The sequence below is a fragment of the Cyanistes caeruleus genome, unplaced genomic scaffold, assembly GCF_971803275.1.
Source record: "Cyanistes caeruleus unplaced genomic scaffold, bCyaCae1.hap1.1 HAP1_SCAFFOLD_182, whole genome shotgun sequence".
Classification (NCBI taxonomy): domain Eukaryota; kingdom Metazoa; phylum Chordata; class Aves; order Passeriformes; family Paridae; genus Cyanistes; species Cyanistes caeruleus.
In genome coordinates this window covers 147,009-164,509 of record NW_028255970.1, presented here as the reverse complement: position 1 = coordinate 164,509, position 17,501 = coordinate 147,009, and the positions used below count along the sequence as shown (strand labels likewise).

The 17,501-nt window shown below is 53.5% G+C and overlaps 2 protein-coding genes across 2 annotated transcripts; both read right to left on the bottom strand.

Moving 5' to 3' along the window:
- Nucleotides 1–1,187: 1,187 nt before the first annotated feature.
- Nucleotides 1,188–7,893, bottom strand: LOC147645726 (uncharacterized). The gene is made up of 5 exons (XM_086874272.1): nucleotides 7,741–7,893; nucleotides 7,335–7,503; nucleotides 6,835–6,994; nucleotides 6,564–6,654; nucleotides 1,188–6,123 (listed from the first exon to the last, which is right to left on the bottom strand). The coding sequence occupies exon 5, from the start codon at nucleotides 5,607–5,609 to the stop codon at nucleotides 3,816–3,818; it is 1,794 nt and encodes a 597-aa protein (XP_086730398.1). The 5' UTR covers nucleotides 5,610–6,123; nucleotides 6,564–6,654; nucleotides 6,835–6,994; nucleotides 7,335–7,503; nucleotides 7,741–7,893; the 3' UTR covers nucleotides 1,188–3,815.
- Nucleotides 7,788–9,783, bottom strand: LOC147645725 (serine/threonine-protein kinase pim-1-like; the record flags this gene model as incomplete). Its single annotated transcript, XM_086874269.1, has 5 exons — nucleotides 7,788–7,894; nucleotides 8,129–8,305; nucleotides 8,919–8,982; nucleotides 9,076–9,218; nucleotides 9,638–9,783. Coding segments are annotated over 5 exons (637 nt in total), but the record flags the coding sequence as incomplete, so codon positions are not given.
- Nucleotides 9,784–17,501: the final 7,718 nt, after the last annotated feature.

Genomic DNA, 17,501 nt, shown 5'->3' with positions numbered 1-17,501 from the left:
GGCCCCTGACAGGGCCACCCCAGAGGCTGCAGGGCTGGACCTTCATGCACTGGAATTAATTAGGAAAAAGCCAAAGCAAATGAAAGTTAACAATACAAGAATAGGAATTCAGATTCCTCCAGGATGCTTTGGTTTGGTAACTGCTCACTTGAGCTTGGCCTTGCAAAGTGTTGATGTCATGGGAGGAGGAATTGATGCAGATTATCAAGGAAAAATTGATGTAAGTCTGTTAAACAATAATGAACAAGATTTTGTTTTCCAACCCCATGGCAGGGTATTACAGTTATTAATACTGCAGTTTTAAAAACAATTGTGAAAGAAGGACATCTACCTCAAATCACCTCTGTTCATGGAGATCAAGAGTTTGGATGCACCAGTCCTAATAATTGGTCCAGAGGCCAAATGGCCCTCCAGAGGCAGCTGAAGGAACAGCTCTGGGGAAAGACAACGCTGTTTGAATCCTGAGACCTGGGCAGGAACAATGGGAATATGTCCCTGCAGCCAAGTGTTCTCTGCCACAACAAGCTGATGTTATGGGATATTGTTTTACAGATGCTGCCAGAGCAAATTACCCTGTTTGGCCCAACGACCCCTTTGGAAAATGCTCTGATCTACGGGGCTCCATGTGAAGGCTGATGTGACACTGAGGGACTTCCACACCAATTCCAGCCAGGAGCCTGGGTGCCCGTCAGGGACTGGGACCTGGCACTTCTCCAGCCGAAGGGGAGAGGATCCCAGTTTCCAGCTCCTGGCTGGAATTGGTGTGCAAGTCCCTCAGTGTCACATCAGCCTTCACATGGAGCCCCGTGGATCAGAGCATTTTCCAAAGGGGTCGTTGGGCCAAACAGGGAGATTTGCTCTGGCAGCATCTGTAAAACAATATTGACTTTTTCTGGCAGAGAACACTTGGCTGCAGGGACATATTCCCATTCTTCATGCTCAGGTTTCAGGATTCAAACAGTGTTGTCTTTCCCCAGAGCTGTTCCTTCAGCTGCCTCTGGAGGGCCATTTGGCCTCTGGACCCACACTCTGGACCAATTATTAGGACTGCTGCATCCAAACCTTTTATCTCCACAAACAGTGCTGATTGGAGGTGGATCTCCTTCTTTCACAATCGTTTTTAAACTGCAATATCAATATTTGTGATAACCTGTCATGGGGTTGAATAATCCAATCTTGTTCATTCATTTTTAACAGAATTTCTTTAATTTCTCCTTCATAATCTGCATCAATTCCTCCTCCCATGACATCAACACTTTGCAAGGCCAAGCTCAAGTGAGCAGTTACCAAACCAAAGGGTTCTGGAGGAATCTGAATTCCTATTCTTGTATTGTTAACTTTCATTTGCTTTGGCTTTTTCTTAATTAATTCCAGTGCATGAAGGTCCAGCCCTGCAGCCTCTGGGGTGGCCCTGTCAGGGGCCATCACACCCAGAACAATTTCCCAGGCAGTCCAAGTCTCACTGTCCATGGTTGTGTTTGCAAATTGGGTGCAGCCCTGCACACCCAGGGGTTTCCATTTCCCCAGTGGGCCCATTGTTAAGGGCATGGAACACATCTGGGAGATGGGTTCTCCACCAGGACAGGTTCCCATTTCCTCATTTTATCAACTGCTCTTTTAACAACTCCTTCACCTGTTCAACCAATCCTGCAGCTTGTAGAGAGTCTGGTACATGAAAAACCCAGCAGTCTTAATCAGTGTGTTTTTCACAGGAACAGACAAAGCATTCTGCATCATAGTATCAACAAACCCTATAAAAACAGCCAGTTTTATCCGTTCCTCCTTTATTCCTTGTATAAAATTCACAAAGTTTACCACTGACATTTGGGTCTTTGCCAGTTCTTTTTTGTAGGGTATTTAGTGTTACAGTGAGCAGCCAAAGCTCACAAATTGGTATTTTCAGCATTATTTCACATTATTGAGTTTTGGTTATATATATAAATATATATTATTGTGTTGTTATTGTTATTGTTATTGTTATTGTTATTGTTATTATGTTACTTGCACAAACAAATCTGAGCTCAAGACTAAAACCTTTTTCTGTACCTTCATGTGGGAGCATTCCAAAAAACAACTGTTCCTTCTGTTGGTGCTGTTAAGAAAATCCATCCTTGTCTTCCCAAACCCACAAGTTCTTTTCCTTTTTCCATATGCAATGTTTGGATGCATTTTAAGACATCCTGCGGTTCAGCCTCTTTTAACCGACTGCCCCACTGCTCGCACGGTGCTCCCACCTCAGCCCCACTCCAGAGCCAGTGAACTCTGGGGAGGGCTTCCCTTCTGGGAATTTCAGATGGGACTGATTCCTTACATTTACATTTAAAAAGTGATATTTTGTTGTGATCTGGCCAGACTTTGCCAATTTTGTTTCACCAGTGGGCAGAGTCAGCACCAAAGGCACAAACACCACCTGAAGGAATCAGTGTCACTTACTGCAGCTCCAAGCACCAAAGGATCACAAAAGGAGCAGCTCAGCAATGCACCCAATCATCACTGCCAAAGATTGCCTGCAGGCATTAACAAAGATCCAGTTCCCCTCAGACTTTGCCATCCCCAGATCCACCCATCAGCTGGGGATGCTGTCACAGCCAAGGACTGGAGAGCCACTCCTGGACACTGGGAAATCCTGCAGGTGCCTCCAGCCACAGGTGAGGCTCAACCCCCGCTGTGAGAGAGGGCCCAGCTTTGATAGTGCTGAATAAACAAACTGACAGCACTTCTGCTGTGGGAACATCTGGTTTCATCCTCCTCTTGCGTCCCTACCAAAGCCTGGCCAGGCCTCAAGGAGGAACCAAGGGAGTTGACTCTGTCCATACACCCCAAACAAGGCCAGATGTCGGATTGAATGGCCTTGTCTGGCTTCTAAACACAGAAAGGTCAATCCATGTTTCATTGATGAGTGGATCCATCTATCACAGTGCTAATGACCATGCATATTTCAGTAATGAGCAGACAGACAGATAACCTCTGGTTGGAAGGTTCATCCAGAGGTCACCTTTGGCTCAGGGCCTGTTGTTCAGGCCTCACTCAGGGCCTGTTGTTCAGACCTTGGCACTTCAGGGACAAGGTTTAGTGCTGGGCTTCACACTGCTGGGTGACTGGCTGGACTGGATGAGCTCAGAGGCCTTTTCCAGCAAAATGGATTCTATAATTGCAGGATTCTATCTGCTGCATTCAGCTAGGTCCATTACTTAGCAGCATTACTTTGGCCCAAAAGCCCCCTCTTACTCAGCTCTTGTGGCCTGAGGCTTCAGCTCCTTCAGCTCCTGGTGCTGAGCTGCTCACACTGAACGAGACGACTCAGAGAGAAGAATACAGTTCATCCAATTCCTTCTGGGACACAGAGAGGGGAGGTGTGAAAACAGGAGCATTGTTTGGTGTGGCCTCTTCTCTGCCCTTCACACCTTTCAGGGCTTTGAACCAGCCAAGAGCTTCCTCCAGGAGTTCAATGAAGCAGCTGTTCCTGCTCCCAGGTCTGGCTCTTCCCAGTCTCTGACCTTGACTGCTTTTGTCCCTCTTGCTGTGCCCTCTGCTCCCCCAGGGCTTGGTGGCTGCTGCCCAGGACTGTGGGACTGGCACAGATCAAGGGGTTGAGCCCCTCCTTTCTGTGCCCTTGGAGCTGCCTGGTCACAGCAGCCTTTTCCATCTGGAAGCTCCACATGGGGAGGGAGTCCCCAGCTCTGTTCCTGGCGTAACATGCAGGAGCCCAGGGCTGCCATCTCAAGTACCTGCTGGCACTGAGGGCTCCCAGGTGCCTCAGGCTGCTGTGACACCGCTGCACAGGGAGGGAAGCATGGCAGAGGCTGCACTGAAAGTCAGCTCCATGTGCTGGTGTTGGTACTGCTGCGGGTGCTGGCACTGCTGGTGCTGGTGCTGCTGGTGCTGGTGGTGCTGGTGGTGCTGGTGCTGGTGCTGGTGCTGCTGCTGCTGCTGCTGCTGCTGGTGCAGGTGCTGGTGGTGGTGCTGCTGGTCCTGCTGGTTCTGGTGCTGCCACTGATGCTGCTGGTGGTGATGCTGGTGCTGCAGGTGCTGCTGCTGCTGTGCTGGTGATGCTGGTGCTGATCCTGCCCCTGGTGATACTGCTGGTGCTGCTGGTGCTGGTGATGCTGCTGCTGGTACTGGTGCAGGTGCTGGTGCTGCTGCTGCTGCTGCTCGCACTGGTGGCAGTGCTGCTGCAAATGCTGCTGCTGCTGCTGCTGCTGCTTGTGTGCTGGTGATGCCACTGATGCTGCTGGTGCTTCTGCTGGTGCTGCTGCTGGTGCTGCTGGTGCTGGTCCAGCCCCTGGTGCTGCTGCTGGTGCTGCTGGTGCTGGTGCTGCTGGTGCTGCTCTTGGTGGTGGTGGTGCTGTTGGTGGTGCTGCTGCAGGTGCTGCTGGTGCTGCTGCTGTTGCTGCTATTGTTGCTGCTGTTGTTGCTGCTGCCACTGATGCTGCTGCTGATGCTGCTTCTTCTGGTGCTGCTGCTGCTGCTGGTGCTGGTCCAGCCCCTGGTGCTGCTGCTGATGCTATGGCTGGTGCTGCTGCTGGTGCTGCTGGTGCTGATCCTGCCCCTGGTGCTACTGCTGGTGCTGGTGGTGCTGCTGCTGGTTCTGCTGGTACTGCTGGTGCTGCTGGTCCTGGTGCTGCAGGTGATGCTGCTGCTGGTGCTTCTGCTGGTGCTGCTGCTGGTGCTGGTGCTGGTGCTGGTGCTGGTGCTGCTGGTACTGGTGCAGGTGCTGCTGGTGCTGCTGCTGGCACTGCCGCTGGTGCTGCTGGCACTACTGGTACTGCTGCTGTTGCTGCTGCTGGTGGTGCTGCTGGTGGTGCTGCTGGTGGTGCTGGTGCTGCTGGTGCTGATCTTGCCCCTGGTACTACTGCTGGTGCTGGTGGTGCTGCTGGTGGTGGTGCTTCTGGTGCTGCTGGCACTGGTGGTGGTGGTGCTGCTGCTGCTGCTGCTGCTGGTGCTGCTCGTGCTGGTGGTGGTGCTGCTGCTGGCACTGCTGGTGAAGCTAGTGCTGGTCCTGTCCCTGGTGCTGCTACCGCTGCTGGTTCTGCTGGTACTGCTGGTGCTGCTGGTGCTGCTGGTGCTGGTGCTGCTGCTAGTGCTGCTGGTGCTGGTACTGCTGGCACTGCTGGTGCTGTTGGTGTTGGTGCTGCTGGTGCTGCTGGTCCTGCTGCTGCTGCTTCGGCTGCTGGTCGTGCTGCTGCTGGTGCTGCTTTTGGTGGTGCTGCTGCTGTTGGTGCTTCTGGAGCTGGTTCTGCTGGTGCTGCTGCTGCTGCTGCTGCTGGAGCTGCTGGAGCTGCTGGAGCGGGTTCTGCTGGAGCTGGTTCTGCTGGTACTGCTGGTACTGCTGGTGCTGCTGGTGCTGCTGCTGGTGCTGATCCTGCCCCTGGTGCTGCTGCTCGTGCTGCTGCTGATCGTGCTGCTGGTGGTGCTGCTGCTGGCGCTGCTGGTGAAGCTGGTGCTGGTGGTGGTGCTGGTACTGCTGGTGCTGCTGGTGCTGCTGGTGCTGCTGCTGCTGCTCCTGCTGCTGGTGGTGCTGCTGCTGATGCTACTGCTGGTGCTGCTGGCGCTGGTGCTGCTGGTGCTGCTGGTGCTGCTGCTGGTGGTGGTGCTGCTGCTGCGATCATATTTCCAGCACTGCCCCACACTGAGGGATCAGATCGAGGCACTGCTTCTGCTCCCTCAGGACCAGCCCCACTTTGGTTGTTGCTGTCAGTGCCAGCAGAAGCCGTGGCTGGAGGAGCGGGTGCTGACAGTGCCCCAAGGCCCAGGGCTGGAGGGGTCCCTGGGCTGGGGCTGGGAGGGAGCTGCCCCTTCTTCTCCCTGTGCCTCACGCAGAGCTGGGCCAGGCACAAGTGGGGCAGCAGAGCCAACAGGGAGCCTGCGAGTCTCTTCCAGCTGTGTCTGCTCAGAGTTTGGCCTTGGAGCTTCAGGTGGGCAAAGGCAGCTGCTCTGCTCCCTCTGCGTGTCCCTGTGTTCAGCAGTGCTGCTCCATCAGTCTGTGCCCAGCAACGGGGAAAAGCCTCAGCCCTGCAGGGCCAGGAGCTGCTGGGCTCTGCCTGAGCAGCTCAGCCAGCGGGAAGGGAGCTGCTCCACACAGGAACCAGGAGCAAAGGACACTTCTTTTTCATAGCATGATTTCTGTTTTAAGGGGAAAAATGCGGAAAAATAAAAGAAAAAAAACTTATATAAAATGTGAAAGATAAAAACAGAACCCAAGTGTGCAGTGAAATATCTTCTCTAACTTTGAATTAAGGTGTAATTGGTCTTTTGAAACATAAAACTCAGTTATTTACTTTGTAAATGTGCTGATGGCATGATGCATCTTACTGGCCTCAGAAACCTTTCTGAAAAAGTTTTTGGGGTTTGATTCCAATATTGTTATTTGAAATTGTGGTGAAATTGGAGTGAAGCAAGAAGAAAGTGCTTTGCGCCTTGCCAGCTCCAAGCAGCGCTGGGAATCTAAACTCTGTCAAACCCCAAATCCTTTAGAAGGTGCCCTTCCTTCTCACCCTGTGAATGAGCTGCACATTCCCTTTCAAACATTCAGGGGTTTCTTAAAGATGCAAAGTCCCACTTACAGCTTTTTGCTCTGGTTTGGAAGTGCAGAAGGGCGATTCTTCATCCATCAGCTCCAGACTGAACTGCCTCAGGAACACAGCAGTGGCACTTCTAGAGGAGGAAGAAAGTGCAATTGCACAATTGCAGCCAAAAAGAAAGGAAGAGTGGGACACAGAAAACATCCTGTGCAGATGCAGGCATTCAGCTGGGACTGTGGAGAGTTTGGGTCCTTGCCAATTATATGTGTGTCCCTAACTGCAATCTCTTGGCCTGCAGGAGAGTCTCACTCACCTGCAAAAGTAGAAAGCTCAGGCGGTGTGCTGGGAACGGGCTCGTGTGATGCAAAGCTGTCAGAGCAATGGGAGGGCAGGGTGAGCCCAGCTGTGCCTGGGGCTGAGCCCAGCAGAGCCCTGGCAGAGCCCAGAGCAGCCTCAGCATCCGCAGAGCCCGGCTGCAAGGAGAGAAACCAGAAACCGCTCGTCAGCTGAAGGCTCCTGTCCCCTTGTCCCAGCCACCCGCGGTGCCCAGGCCATGCTGGCCGTGCTCAGAGCTGGGCCCAAAGCTGCCCATCACTGCTGCCTTTGGGAGCAGAGCAGGAGGGCAGGCCATGTGCCCAGCCTGCAGCCAGCCACGGCAGACCCAGCCCCTCAGCAGCTGTCCAGAGACAAAAAGCAGCTTGGCAGCCAACTGAAGAATTGCTTGCATCCACCCCAGCCAAGGGGGGAACCTTTGGTGCCTGGCCAGGCTGTGCCATGCCCAGATCTGGGAGCATCCCCTGGCTGTGGACTCACCTGCAAATTGGGCGTGGAGCGAGTCTTTGAAGAAGACATGCCAGAATTGAAATCCATCATCTTCAGCTGGCCAGCTGGAGGAAGAGATTGCCATCCTTGAGGTTGCCCTTGGTGTCTCCAGCAGCAGCCCCAGCTGGTAACAGCTTCTCCAGGGGCTCCTTCTCCTTGCCTAGGGGCCAGACCAGGCTGTCAGTGCTCTGCCCAGGGTCCCAGCCATCAGTGAAGCAGACAAGCAAAAGCAGGGGGAATGGTGGCCACCAGTGCTTGCCACACCAGGTGTCCAGCTCAGCTCCAGCCCAAGAGCTGTGTGTTCCCTTCTGATGACCCCTGCTCAGAGCTACAGGCACGACAAAAACAGCCTGGTTTGCTTTGCCACCGATTGCCAAGAAATGTGTGGAGCTGTTACCTGCCAGGCCCCTGGATCCAACTGTGCATGTGGATCTCTCCCATCTCCTAGGGCAGATGAACAGCCTGCATCCAAGGATCGCGCAAAAGGTCTTCTAAGGATGGCCTGTCCGAGGGTTGCATGGACAAACACCTCTTAATAATATCTTGGCATTCTGAAGAGAGAAACCAGGAATCACCAGTCAGTTGGAGAAGTTGCCGCCCCCTTCCAGTGCCCAGGCCATGCTGGGTGTGCCCAGAGCTGGGCCTCAACTTCCCCATGGATTCCCTGTCTGCAGGAGAGCAGGACATGTGCCACCTCCTCAGCAGCTGCCAGAGCAGGATGCTCATAAGCCCACAGCTGTCTCCCAAGCCTGGTGTTCCCCCTGTGCCCAGAGATGAGGATTCACCTTGGGAGAGCCGTCGTGGGAACAAGATCCGCCCCCAGATGATCTGCTGGCCCCTCATGAATGGGTGCTTCCCTATGACCAGCTGGTAGAGCAGGAGGCCCAGGGACCAGATTGTTGCTGCCTGGCCATGGTAGCGTTGCTGGTGGATCCACTCTGGTGGGCTGTAGGACAGGGTTCCTGTGGAACACAGATGGAGCTCATCAGGGGGATGCTGCTGCTCCCAGAGCCTGGCCCCAGCATCCCTGGGCATGTGGGGGCTGCCCCAGCGGCACACGGGGTGACCCACTGCCCTCTTGCCAGCACCTGGCACTTGGCTACAAACCCAGGGTTGGAAAAGAAGCCACTGCTGCTGGAAGAGGGCAGCAGAAGCACTGGGGAGGCCCAACCATGGCAACCAAATAAAAACACACCCCGTGGTAGAGAAAACACACTCTCCTCCCTGCCTGCATGGCCTCCAAAAAATTGTTAATAGGCCAAGGCAAACGTGGGGAGCAGAGGAGTTCAAGCCCTTCCTCGCTGACTCACTAAACTCTCTGGGGCATGGTGTCAGACCCCTGCCCTCTGCTACCCCCATGGGGGTTTTTGTCAGGCTGGCTGTCCCAGCCCCAGCCCAGGGCACAGTGGGTGCTGAAGGCTCTTGGCAGGGCTGGGAGCTGGTCCCCCTCACACCCCCATCCAAATCAATTTGCCTCAAGCTTTGATCCCATCCTGGCAGCACCACGGGGAATCCCCGGTGCCACAGCCAGGCTGGGCCATGAGACGGCCAGGAGCATCCCCTGCGAGGGCTCACCTGCAAACTGGGTGTAGGCTGTGTCTTGCAGGAAGGCGCCACAGCCAAAGTCGATCAATTTCAGCTGCCCAGTGGCCAGGTCGAGCAGGATGTTCTCCGGTTTTATGTCCCTGTGCAGGACCCCGCAGCTGGTGCAGTGCTGCACGGCCTCCAGCACCTGGCGAAAGAGCCCCCGCGCCTCCTCCTCTGGCAGGAACCTCCGCTCCGCCAGCAAATGCGAGAGGTCCTGGCACCGCTGTGGACGCTCCAACACTAACACGAAGCTGTCGGGGAGCTCAAGCCACTCCAGCAGCTGAATGACTGCAGCACAGCCAGAGGAAACCCTGTCCAGCAGCACAATCTCCATGGGAGCACGGGTGCCGTCGGGCTGCGGGAGGAGCACGGTGCTGTCAGTGGGGCTGAGGCCGGGCCAGGGCTCTGGGACCCCTCAGCCAGCCCGGGATGCTCTGCACACCTCGCTCACCCCACGCCCGCTCTCCCCGCAGGGCTCTCGGCGGCTCCCACCCCGCCTGGCCCCGGCTCATCCCTGCCCGGCACGCCCCGGCTTCTGCCGCTGGCCCCGCACACTCACCAGCTCGCCCCAGAGCCGGACGCGATCCCGCGGCACACATTTGATGGCCACCTGCGAACAAGGAGCAGCAGAGGCTTGAGCTCGCTGCCCGCCCCGCCGCGCCCCCGCCATCTCCTCCGCCCCCTCCTCCTCCTCCTCCTCTGCCCACCGCTCACCGGGGCGCCGTCCGAGAGTCGCGTGGCCGCGAAGACGCTGCCGAAGCCGCCGCGCCCCAGCAGCGGGCCCAGCTCGTAGCGCTGCTGCAGGGCCTCCTGCGCCTTCCCTGGGGGAGAGTCGCGGCCATCAGCGCTCGGCCTGGGGACAGGAACGGCCCCCGAGCGCTCCCCGAGCTCCCCGGGCCGGGCATCCGCAGGCGTTCCCTCATTGGAACGCGGCAGCGGCGGCTCGGGGCCAGCGGCCGCGCTGCTGAGCGGCGGAGCTCGGGCCGGGGAAGCCGCAGCGGAGGCGGCGGCAGCGGCCCCGCCGCCTGTGTCCTCCGCGGGCCCCGGGAGGAGCCGGGGCCGGGGCCGGGGCCGGGGCCGGGACCGGGGCCGGGGCCGGGGCCGGGGCCGGGGCCGGGGGCAGGGCTGCGGTCGGGACCGGAGCTGGGGCCGGGACCGGAGCCTGCGTCGGGGCCGGGGCCGGGATCGGGCAAGGCGGAGCCAAAGGGCAGCGATGCCGCCCCAGCCCCAGGCAATGATGCCCGCCCAGCAGCGCCAGCGCCAGCACAGCCAGAGCCCAGCGGAGGCGAGACCACGGCGGGACGGCCGGGGCCGGGGCCGGGGCCGCCGGGGCCGGGGCAACCCCGCCTGGGCCCGTGGGCGGGACCGGGGGCGGGCCGGGGGCATGGCCCGGGCGGGTACGGGGAGAGGGAACCTGGAAGAGGGGGGGACGCAGGAAAAGGGAGACCCGGAGGGAATGTGGGTCCGTGGGAAAGGGAGAGGAGAGACAGAAAAGTGATAAATTGGCTGCTTTCGCTGCTTCCACTGCTGCTGCTGCCGCCGCTGCTGCTGCTGCTGCCGCTGCCGCCGCTGCAACTGAAGCACCGGGACCGTTTGTCCCCGTGTCCGTTTGTCCGTTGCCCGCTCGGCCCCGGCCCGAGCCCCGCACTCCCCGGGCAGCCCCTGAGCCTTGCCAAACACGGGAACTTTGCCGTGTTGAGCCAAGAGCCAGAGTCTTGAATCCTGCACAGGGGCACAGGAATGCCCTTGGCTGCTGCTGTGCCTTGTCCCTGCTGAGGGTCAGGCACCATCTGAGCACATTCCCTGAATGCAGAATTTGTACCCGACCCAAGCGCTGCACTTGTGTCTCCAGCATTGCTTTCCAAGGAAAACAGGGCAAGGCAAACTGGGTATAGCTCATGGTATTTTACAGTGTCTAAAACTTGCCAAGTCTCAGATCTTAGAGGTGAGATCCATTTGGAATGAATGGGATGGAGAAAGTGCAAGATGGAAAAGGGGAACATAAAAATAAATAGAGAAAAATAGAGAAAAACATATTGGTTGTTTCTTTTGATTTGATTTTCATTTCATAAGAAAGTTGTTTCAATTTTCCCAGAATCTTCTCCACAGTCCCGTCTGTTCTTTCCAAAAACCTGTCCTGGAGAACAAGGCGCAGCTCCTATCACAAGATGTGCCCCCAGCTGCAGCTTCTCTTGGCTTCCCACACTGTAAGTGACTGCAGCACAACTCTTGCAGCAAAGCAGAACAAATATTTGAAGCACTTGAAACTTGTTCTTTCTTTTCCTTGTGCACTGGGGAGTTGTGCCATTGGTAAGGTTTCCACTGTTACTCTTCTACCCAAAGAAAACATGATGAGGTACCAGGAATTGTTAGGGAATACAAGCCTGGCTGAATGTGGAGAAAGAATCTCCAGGGTGTGCAGCCAGAAGTGGAGAGCTGATCATTCCAAATCCCCCATGGACACCTTGAAAGTGATCTGGAACATGAAAATGGGCTGACAGAGAGAGTTTGTTTCTGTGTTCAGTTTAGATGATTCTACATCTCTTGCACTGGGAGAAATCAAGAGCACAATCAGTTGATGATAAGCATCAGAACATGATAAGCTGGACCTCTCTGGATGACAGAAAGAATGTGAAAAGGAGAAATGCAGGGAATGACTTGGTGAACTTTGTATATAAGAAGGTACATTTTTTCCTAATAATTTCCAATTCATTCCCTTTGTTTTATCCTTTTAAAAAGGCCAATTGCATCTCAGATTCCCCATGAAATGAGAACCCTGAGCTTGTGGAACTGCCTGAAAGGTGCCCTGTTCCTTTTTCTTCTGCTGCTCGGTAGAAACAGTGAAGTGAGTTGGGGAGTTCTGGGTTTTTTTTCTCCTAGTCGATTTTTTCATTTTATTTGCCACTGTAAAGGCAATTTCTGTGATGGCCTCTGTCAGTTGATTCTATTTCAGCAGCAGCAGCAACAGGGCTGTGTTTGAGCACTGCAAATGTGACCTGTGTGGCTTTAATTCTCTTTGATTTTGTGCTCAGGGAGTTGGGAGCATTTGGAGATCTACTACTCATGAGGCCTTTTTAACAAGCAGTCCGAGTTCCCTGTCAGAAAAGCACAGTGGGTAGCACTGATTGAAAGAGGCAATTGCAGCTGTACTGCTAAAATTCAAGTGGCAAGCAGAAGAGGGGCAAGATCAGCTGGGATCTCCAATTGCCAAGGCCAAGGCACCAACAGCCTCCTGCTGTCACCTCAGGGTGAGCAAAACAGTGCTGAAAACAGCGCTGGAACCCGATCCTTTCTTCCTCTGAGGGCTGGCTGAGGGCAGCAGAGGCGGGCCTGAGGAATCAGGGCTGTTTGTGGGGGATTGTTGCTGTAGTCCAGAATTGCCCTGGCAAAAGCCCTGGGAAGCCGAGGCAGGTGGGAAGGGCCGGCGCTGCTGCTGCTCGTGGCCGGGAGCCCCGGCCGGGCCGGGCCGGCGCCCGCTGCGCTGCGGCTGCTGCTGCTGCCAGAGCCGGGCGGGACTCGGGGACAGGGAATGGACACGGGGGGACAGCAAAGGCCTTGGGGGCTGCAGGGATGTTGCTGCTCGGGCCAGCGCCAGCACAGAGCTTCAGCCTGCAATGAACCCCGAGGGAAACGCTGGGGAAAGGCTCCATTCAGCCTTTGTTTACTCGTCGCTATGAAGGGACCGAAATAAAAGGAGAAAGAGCAGGGCCCGACCCCTTCTCCTTTGGGAGGAGCCCCGCGCCTGGAGCTGAGAGGGGCCGTGAGGAAAAATGAGGGGCCATGAAGGGCTTTGAGAGGCCATGAGGGACCATGAGAGGCCATGAGAGGTTTTATGGGGCCATGAGAGGTTCTGTGGGGCAATGAGGGGCTGTGAGGGGCCATGAGGAGCCTCAGCCCTGGCAGGAGGGGGTCCCACCACGTCCCCAGGGCAGGGCCGCCGTGAGGGGCCGCGAGCGCAGACGTGGCAGCAGAGCGGGCTTGGGGCGCCTCTGGGAGGGGATGAGACCCTTCCCCAGCTCCAAACCACACCAAACCCGGCATTAACAGGATTTTCCGTCTTTAGAATCCACTGGCAACTTGGAGTTGAGTGTCCAGTTTAATTCTGGTGGGAAAAACAAGGGAATTTTCCCAGTGTGTGACATCCAGCATTTGTTATTTATGTCTAAGATTTAAAAGTCTTGACAATGAAAAGTAATACTAAAAAATAATAATAACAACAAGACCAAGAAATAAAGCCCCGAATCCCAACAGTCAGCTCAGAAACATGTTTTTGTTTGTAGTAATAGAGTAGTACTAAAGAAATAAATGAAAGGGATTTAATTTGTAATTCAGACAAAAGATGTTTCATCTTTTTCCAAGGTTCTGGTCCCCTTCCTCCAGGGTCATTTCCTTTACTCACCCACTTTCTAATAGGTAGAAGGGAGTTAAGGCCATTGGAAAAGACAACAGCTCCTGTTTCCAAGATTAGCAGCCACCACTCCAGGGACCCTGAATTGCCCCCAGGCACGTGTGTGCACTTGAAGGGTGAGCGGGTGTTGGGGACAGAGATCTCAAACTCCTTCTAAGGCTGTGAGAAACCCACAAGTGGCAAAGTATCATTGTGGGTCAGCTCCTGCTGAAATTGCATTCCCCCACACCCTCCAAATGGGCAAGCAGGGCTGGGCTCTGGCAGGGCTCAGTTTTGAGTGCCTTGTGCTCCCTGGCATGGAAGTGATCCTATGAACTCTGGCATTGATGGACTGTGGTATGGCTGCTGAAAGAGGAGGGGGAATCTCAGGAGACAGGAATGTCTCTTGTTCTCCCTTCTCCCTGCAGAACCCCCTCTCCAAAGAGAAATGCCTGTGCCGGGTTTCCATGAGACCCCTTCCCTCAGGCCAGTGTCTGAGCCACTGTGTGGTCTGCAGGAGCCAAAGCCAGGGGAGTCCCAATATCAGTCACCCCACGGTCCCCACACAGCAGGAGAAAGCACTGCTTGCAGTGGGGCTGCTGATCTGTGACCTGTCCTGGTTCCATCCACCCCACTCCTCTCAGCCACAGGACCAGAAGGATCCCAGGAAAGCCACAGTGCTCTACCAGATGTCAGGAGCACTCCCTGCTGTGGCCTCAGGGATGCTGGGTGACCTCGTCGATGAGGATCTCTGACTGGTGATGGAATGTACAGTTACAGCAGAGAACGTTGCTTGTTTCTAGAACTAGAACAAAGATCCCAGATGGAACAAGCCTTGCTGGTTATAGTCAGAAGCATCAGTGACCAAAAGTTGTATTTCCTTTGGTTTGGTCACTTCTTTGTTCGTTCTCAGTGTTCAGGCTGGGCTGTGGGGTGTCCTCATTTGCTGCATTTTCTGAGCTCCTCTTGGATCCTTTGAGCAATAGGTTGTGCCCTCTGAGGATCCTTTGTGCTCCTTGGTGACCCAGGAGAACCTTGCAAACAATTTTTGGGGGAGCTGCTGCTGTGATGTCACAGGAACGTTGCCGTGTCCTTGTGGTGTTCCCGTTGCTGTGGGGCACAGAGGCCTCAGTGTCAGAGCGGCTCTGGGCACCTGCTCATTGCCTGAGGATCGTCCTGCCCAAGGCATTCTCAGCAGCCAGCCCAGCCCCTGATGGGTGTCCTTCTGTCCTTGCAGGGGGACAGAGAGTCTGCAGACATGTGCAGCACAGCCAAAATGATCCAGCAAGTGGTTGTTGCAGTTTTGCACTCTGGACTCTGTGGCTTCTTATGGGTATTTTTTAACCCACTGGGCCCTGAAGTTGAGGATTTCCCCAGGTGCACCATATGTGCCTTTGGGATTGCTGTGGGCTTTCTGTTCATCCTTTGGAACGGAGGTGATTTTGAATGAAAATTGCCATTAAGATGCCATTTATTTGGGACAGCTCCTGCCAACAACTTCTTAAAAAAGGGGTTGTTTGTAGCCAGCAGGGTGTGCACAGCATTGGAATGGAGCCTTGGGGGGTTCTGTTCCCCAAGAGGAGAGTCTGTGGCAACGGACCCTGGCGCTCCCTCTGTTTGCTCACCCAGCCAAAAACTGGACACAGCCTTATATTTTGTGCTGTTCTCTTGCTTGCTGTGTGATCCAAAAGGACTATGACTCCAGGAGGGAAGTTGTGAAAGTAAAATGCTCTCTCTTGGCATTGACTTGTTGTGTGGGATTTGCCAGCAGAGGCAGCTTTTTCTCCTAACAGCATCTGGTTCAGGTGAAGGTCCCCTCACACATGGACACTGGGAAGCTCCTTCTTCAGTGGGCAGGAAAAAAACCTTTGGTGTTCAGAGATCCCAGCTGTTCCCTTTCAACACCAGTATGAGTCCAGTAAGCTCCAGTATGATCCTTGTCACATGGCAGCACTCCCAGGATGGTCCCATTTGCCTCGGACTAGATCAACCCAGTCAGTCCCAGTATGATGCCGTTGGCTCCCAGCACGCTCCCAGTTGCTCCCAGTCACCCCCAGTATGGGGGATGATGTGCATGGTATGTTCCCAGTCATTCTCAGATACTCCCAGTATGAGTCCAGTCACTCCCAGTATGATCCAAAACTGGATTGGTGGGAGGCTTCATGGAATCCTGGAGACCATTGTGACACTCTAGGGCCCCATGGAACCGTGGTGACACCAGCTTGGCTGGGAGTGTTGATGTGCTACAGGGTAGAAGGGCTCTGCACAGGCAGCTGGACAGGCTGGATCCAGGGCCCAAACCCAACAAGGTGAGGTTTAACAAGTCCAAGTGTCGGGTCGTGCACTTTGGCCCCAACAACCCCTGCAGTGCTACAGGCTGGGGACAGAGTGGCTGGACAGCAGCCAGGCAGAAAGGGAGCTGGGACACTGATGGACAGCAGGCTGGGCATGAGCCAGCAGTGTGCCCAGGTGGCCAAGAAGGCCAATGGCTCCTGGCCTGGATCAGGAACAGTGTGGCCAGCAGGAGCAGGGCAGGGATTCCTCCCCTCTACTCTGCACTGGTTGGGCAGCACCTCGAGTGCTGTGTCCAGTTCTGGGCCCCCAATTTATTTAGGAAGGTCATGGATGGGCTGGAGCGTGTCCAGAGAAGGGCAACAAGGCTGGTGAGGGGTCTGGAGCACACAAGTCCTGTAAGTGATAGTAAAAGGTCTCAAAATGTTAGAAAATTTGGGGACTTATAAAGTTAGTTAGGTTTGGAAAGGCCTTGGAAAAGTTGGCCCTGGGAAATGTTAGGCCTTGTACTTGCTAAAAATCAGGTCAAAATTGCACCTGTGTAATCAGTAGATGATCATGATACAATTGTTAGATGTGATTAGCTGTAATTATTGTTTAAAGAACGTGAGGAACAATGTTAGGGGGCTGGGGTGGATCAGGAGAAATCCATGCTTGGGTAAAAACAATGCATACAATAGAACAATGTAAGTTTAATAATTAATATGTGAGTTATATAATGCTAGACTATGAAAATATGTTCAACCCAAAACCAAGATGAGAGAGATTTGGGTATGTGTACCCCTGACACCCAGATCTCTTAATAAAGCACCCGCATATAATCATTTGTGGTTATGTGTGTTCCTAAACGCTAACAATTTAATCAGATTTTACTGGAATTTTCGGAGATATTTGTGGAATTTTGTGTAAGAATTGTGGAATTCTGTGGGATGTTTCTGGAATTTTGTGGGATTTTTGTGGAATTTTGTGGGATACTGAGGAGACTTGAAAAATTCTGAGGGATTTTTCTTCGATTTTGTGGAAATCCGTAAAGATTTTGTGGGATGGTTCTGGAAAATGGTAGGGTTTTGAGAAGATTTACAGATTTTGTTGGGATGTTTGTGGAATTTTCTGGGATTTCTCTGAAATTTTCTGGGATGTTCCTGGAATTTTGAGGAATTTTGACTAGACTTGAAGAATTTTGAAATATTTTTCTTAGATTGTATAGAAATTTGTGGAGATTTTGTGGGATGTTTCTGGAATTTGGTGGAGTTTTGTGAAAACGTAAAGAATTTTGTAGGAGGTTTCTGGAATGTGCAGGTTTTTTGAAATCTTGTGGAATGTTCTGGAATTTGGTGAGATTTTGAGAAGACTTGAAAAATTTTGAGGGATTTTTCTAGGATGAGTGGAAATTTCTAAAGTTTTTGTGGGAAGTTTCTGGAATTTGGTGGAGTTTTGAGAAGATTTAAGGAGTTTGTTGGGATGTTCATGGAATTTTGTGGGATTTTCCTAGAATTTTGAAGGACTTTGAAGAGACATGAAGAATTTTGACGTATTTTTCATAGATTGTATGGTAATTTGTAAAGATTTAGTGGGATATTTCTGGAATTCGGTGGGGTTTTGATAAGACTTAGGGAGTTTATTGGGATGTTTGTGGAATTTTGTGGGATGTTTCGGGAATTTTGAAGGACTTTGAGGAGACAAGAAGAATTTTGAGGTATTTTGCTTACATTGTGTGGAAATTTGTGGAGATTTTGTGGGATATTTCTGGAATTTGGTGGGGTTTTGAGAAGATTTTTCTGGAATTTTGTGCGATGTTTTCGGAATTTTGTGGGAAGTGGAAGAGATTTTGTTGGATGTTTCTGGAATTTGGAAGGGTTTTGAGAACATTTAGGGAATTGTGTGGGATGTTT

Bases quoted from the DNA above. Each gene is read 5' to 3' on its own strand.
- LOC147645726 (XM_086874272.1), bottom strand. From the start codon at position 5,609: ATGATCGCAGCAGCAGCACCACCACCAGCAGCAGCACCAGCAGCACCA.